This window comes from Lolium perenne, chromosome 3 (genome assembly GCF_019359855.2).
Source record: "Lolium perenne isolate Kyuss_39 chromosome 3, Kyuss_2.0, whole genome shotgun sequence".
In the NCBI taxonomy this organism is placed as follows: Eukaryota; Viridiplantae; Streptophyta; class Magnoliopsida; order Poales; family Poaceae; genus Lolium; species Lolium perenne.
This window is the reverse complement of record NC_067246.2, coordinates 306682987-306687845: the sequence shown is the minus strand read 5'-3', so window position 1 is coordinate 306687845 and position 4859 is coordinate 306682987. Positions and strand designations below refer to the sequence as shown.

At 52.4% G+C, this 4859-nt stretch overlaps 1 protein-coding gene across 2 annotated transcripts; it reads left to right on the top strand.

Moving 5' to 3' along the window:
- The first annotated feature begins 3179 nt into the window (after nt 1–3179).
- LOC127345346 (uncharacterized) lies at nt 3180–4545 on the top strand. 2 transcript variants are annotated; one of them, XM_051371814.2, is made up of 3 exons: nt 3180–3378; nt 3606–3746; nt 3842–4545. In XM_051371814.2, the coding sequence occupies exons 2-3, from the start codon at nt 3623–3625 to the stop codon at nt 4342–4344; spliced, it is 627 nt and encodes a 208-aa protein (XP_051227774.1). In that variant the 5' UTR covers nt 3180–3378; nt 3606–3622; the 3' UTR covers nt 4345–4545. The 2 variants fall into 2 exon arrangements, with proteins under 2 accessions (XP_051227774.1, XP_051227772.1); XM_051371812.2 differs by having other exon boundaries at nt 3181–3746.
- The last annotated feature ends 314 nt before the right edge of the window (nt 4546–4859 follow it).

Genomic DNA, 4859 nt, shown 5'->3' with positions numbered 1-4859 from the left:
TCCGCCGCACAGACGCCAGCCTCACCCGGCTGCTGGGCCGGCCGGGCCGGTTGGGCCGCCGGCTGCCTCAGCGCAGAATCCGGTCAGCCGGCCTGGCAGCCGGCTGGGCTGCTTTTTTGGAGCCGTTTTCTGTCCGTTTTTCTTGTCTTTTTCCCCCCAACAGTTTTATTTGCTCCCATGCTATAAATAGCTCTTCTTCCACCTTGAGCAACTAGTTCTTCCCATTCTCTCTCCTCCATGCTACTATTTGAAGAACTTGCTCTTCTCCTTGAATCCTCCAACCATTCTTGCTCATATTTGAGGATTTGAGAGAGGGGATCTAGATCTACACTTCCACCAAACCGTTTCTTCTCTAAGTGAGGGAATCTTTTGGGATCTAGATCTTGGAGTCTTTGGTTGACTTTCCCCCTTGTTCTTCCTCTCCAATCTCATCCTAGCATTCGTTGCTTTGGTGGGATTTGAGTGTGAAGGACTTGAACACCTCCGGTGTTCTTGCTTTGCATCATTGCATAGTGTTGAGCTCTCCACCACGATTTGTTCGAGTGAGAGACCGTGAGCTTGTTACTCTTGGAGGGTGACCTCCTAGTTGGCTTGGTGATTGGTGCTCCGGTGATCTCTTCAAGAAGATTGTGAAGAGGCCCGGGCTTCTCCTTCGTGGAGCTTGTGAAGTGGTTGTGGAGCTTGCCATCTCCGGAGCGGAGGAAAAGCTAACCATAAGGAAAGGGCCATTATCCTTCGTGGGTGTGGTTCGGAGAATAGGGTGAGCCTTCGTGGCGCGGGGAATCCTTCGTGGGACCTCCACTCCTCCAAACGTGACGTACCTTGTTGCAAAGCAAGGGAACACGGGAATACATCCTCGTCTCCGCGTGCCTCGGTTATTTCTATACCCGAGCTCTCTTTCCTTGTGATAGCCTTCGTGCTTGAAGTACATATATCTTGCTATCACTTGTGCTACATATATCTTGTGCCTATCTTGCTTAGCTCTAGTTGCTATTGTTACACTTAGTTGAGCTTACCATATTTAGGGTTTGTGCTTGTAAACTAAACGATAGTTTAATTCCGCATTCATACAAGACAAATCCGCAAGAGTTTGTAATTGCCTATTCACCCCCCCCCCCTCTAGGCGACATCTCGATCTTTCAGATTTCAAAATTTAGAGGAACGGGAATCGGTGGAAACTAGATGCTTGGAGAGGATAATTACGCCGTTAGTTTTTTTTTAAAAAAAGTTGATACCACGCATATTCATAATAAGAAATAGTACATGGTAGAGAAATGCGAACTGTCTTCAACGACTATAAAACAATAAAGTCTAAAAAAAGCGTAAATCTTCGAGTTCTTCAAACTCTTTCTTATTTTAGTACATAATCATGTAATTTTTTGAAGGCAGCCAAAAATAGATATCAACCCATAGACTTGTAAATAATACCAAAGAAAATTGTTCCATAATTTAATTTTATGCAAAGGCTACATGCACCCACGTAACCATTGAGGTAGTCAATCAACATTGGCAACACCATTATGACAGGAAAATTAACCGAACATGTTGGTCGACGTCGTGAGGGAGCCGGGAGCACGTATCACTATTATCGTGGACATAGAAGCCGAGACAAATATTGCGAGGATGAACCTTCTTGCGGCAACCATGCGAAAAAAGATTAAAAATACATTCTGGCGAAGCAAGATCAGAAGGACCATATCTATAGAATTGTAATCTTCTACCGCTAGCATTGTCACCGAGAAGGAGATCATATCGTCGAACGAAGGGCCAAAAAATTCACTTACGGTAGACTATGTCATCTCTATTGAGGCGGAGGACGGAGGTCAAAAGAAAAAGACGGCCACCAAAATCCTAATCTAATTTATTAAACCTACTTCTATTAAATACTTTATGCATAGATCATGCCTCTTGATGGCGGCGACCAGGGGCATACCCAGGTTGTGCTACCAGGTGTCACAGGACACCGGGTAAAGTTTCATTTCTTTGCTAAATTCTAAGAGTTTGTGGCATATGACACCCCCGGCTCTAACTGATAATCATGTGTGACTCATAAGAGGACACCGGGTTGGTTTTACTCTAGGTCCACCCCTGCCGGCGACAGCGGACCAAGAAAGAAAACCGATATGTAGAAGGGAGGAAGAGGACAGGCGGCGCTAGGTTTTTGTGGAAGGCTGAGTGTCTGACTCTGTTTCACGCGATAGATTGAGAAAGGAAATCTGTCGTCAAGAGGAGGCATACGTGGTGAGTTGATCGTGTTGTTCTTTGTGCGCACACCCACGGACGATACTCTCCAGTGGACCTTTTTTTTCAGGATACTCTCCAGTGGACCTACTACATTCACGCGGACTCTTTGTTTTCATGTGTGGGCTGGGCTTGCTAATGGGTTAGCACAGATCTAACCCGGCCCTAACAACATGTCAAAAGAAGGCCGGCCCAAACAAACCGCCAATGAGCCGTGGCCCATCTCACCCGCAAAGCTACGCCGTGACGCTCGGTTTTTCCTTTTCAATACTCCGGCAAAGATTTCCAGCACATGGATTTGGAGTAGAAAGCGTCGCGCTGGTCAACTGCTCTACATACAGTATGAGTCAGCGTCCAGAACTTGAGAATACCATATATACGTACAGGATTAGTAGGGAGACAACAACGTGCAGTGTGCGTAGTGGTTACTGAACTTGAGATGCAGTCATTTTTGAACAGCCGCCTGTGAGTACTGAGGAGTGAGAGGGGGAGGAGCATGTGCGTCTGGGCGTGTGTATGTACGAGTATACGAGACGAGCAGGTGGCCAAGCTAGCAAGCGCTCGCGTCGCTGGCACCAAGGACGTGTACGGCAATACGTTACAGCTGTATAATCGTACGTATGGCTGATCCGATTCCATTCTAGGTACCACATACGTACAGAGTATAGAGTACAATATATTATATGGCGAGGAGCCGAGAGACAGAGAGGTGGCGAATTAGTTTAGAGGAGTGGTGGTGGTGGGCATTGACAGAGGGAAGCAGTTGGGCATTGGTCCAGCAGGGAGGGAGGGAAACGGAACCAACCCATCTCCAAAAATCTGGACGCGCGCACATTGCAGGTGTAGTAGCAGGAATGAGGGCGTACCCACCCCGTCCGTGTATCTCGCTGTCTCGTCTTGTACACCAGGCCGGAAATGGTCCTATCGTTCCTGGGTGGGGGTGGGTACGAATTTACCAACCCAACCCACTCCCTGCCCGCGTCTTCTTCATCTTTCCCGTACCCCCACCCAAGATGGAACTGTGTACCGCTCGCGGCTGCACCACCACCATGTCAATGCTGTAGGGAGTAGCTAGGCTGCAACTACAAGTGCGAGCAGTATTCTCTACTACTCATTTCCCCAAGCTGCAGTGCGCAGGTCAGTCGCCGCTCTCGCTCTCGCTCTCGCTCTTTTTGCCTCTAGCTTCCTCCCTCCCGACCTATACCAAACTTGGCAAGCCGTGGGCGCTTCCTTCCTTCTGTTAACAGCAGCAGCAGCAATCTCCTCCCCTCCCACCTCGCTTCTACTAGGTCGCGCAATCGCCGCCTGCCTGCCTTTCCTGCTCGCGCTAAGACATAGAGGTTGATTGAATCTGGACGCTGCAGTGGTCGGTGGGTCGGCCATGACCAGCAGGGAGCAGCAGCCGCGCGGCCGCAAGGAGCGGTCCTCCTTCATCGTCATCCCCTTCTCCTCCACCTGCCGCTCCGCCTCCAGCGTCGACGTCGTCAACTCCAGCAAACCACAAGGTAAGCGAGCTACTACAAGTCTTCTTCTTCATCATCCTAATCTTCTTTGGTCTTCTTCTCCCTCTGACCGCCGAGCTGCTGTTGGCGACCTATAGGTGCTGGTGGTGGAGCAGGCGAGATGACGTCTGCAGCGGGAGGCGGCGCCGACAGGAAGCCGCCGGGCAAGCCAGAGTCGCTGTCGCTGGTGGCGCGGCTGCTGCGCGGGTTCAAGAACCTGTCCCACCAGATCTTCGCCGTGCACGACGAAGAAGACGAGGAGGAAGAGGAGCAGGAGATGGTGATCGGCCTCCCCACGGACGTGAAGCACGTCGCCCACATCGGGTGGGACGGCAGCACCAGCACCACCACCAGCCTCCGCTCATGGAACCGCGCCGCGCCTAATCCTCAGCCAGACGCCGCCGCGTCCACATCGTCCTCTTCCTCAGCTCCGCAGCCGTCTGTGCCGGAGGCTCAGGCGCCGGCGCTATCCGTGCGGCAGTTCGAGCTCGCCATGGCCGCCCAGGCATCCGCCGCCGGAGCAGGCACCTCCACGGCTGCAACCACGAGCGGTAATGGTGGTACCAGCACCGCTCCGCGGCGCCACCGCCACTACAGCTAGCGTGACGGGGGCGGGCGCGCGCGTCACGAGGCATGATTAAGCCAAATGCTGCCGGGTCGGTCGTCACGAGACGCTGTCCGGGTCTCTCGTCGATATCTTTTGGATTGTCTTCCGGCCGGTCAGTCAGAGTCAGAGTTGAGATGGAGCGATTCTCTTGTGTAACTAGCTAGACATGATACTTTTCCCCGGGGATTTCCTTTCTTTTGTTGGGTTACTGCTTGGTTTACCTGCTCGATGCTGATACTGCCACTAGTTTACTCCTCGATTGGGTTGGTCACTTGGCTGGCGCCTTTCGTCGTCGTCGTCGTCGCGTCCTCGGTGGCCGCGCGCGGCGACATGTGGCTTGCCTAGCGAACGCGCTCACCGCGGCGCCAGCTTTTGTGCTTCGGTTCGATCGCCTCGCCGAGACCGGCAGCCCCGGCGCCGTGGCCATAAACTATGGCTCGGCGTAGCGCGTGCGCCCTCGTGCTCGTGTCACGCCGTCGACGAGCCTGTACGGTGCGTGCACGGGAGGG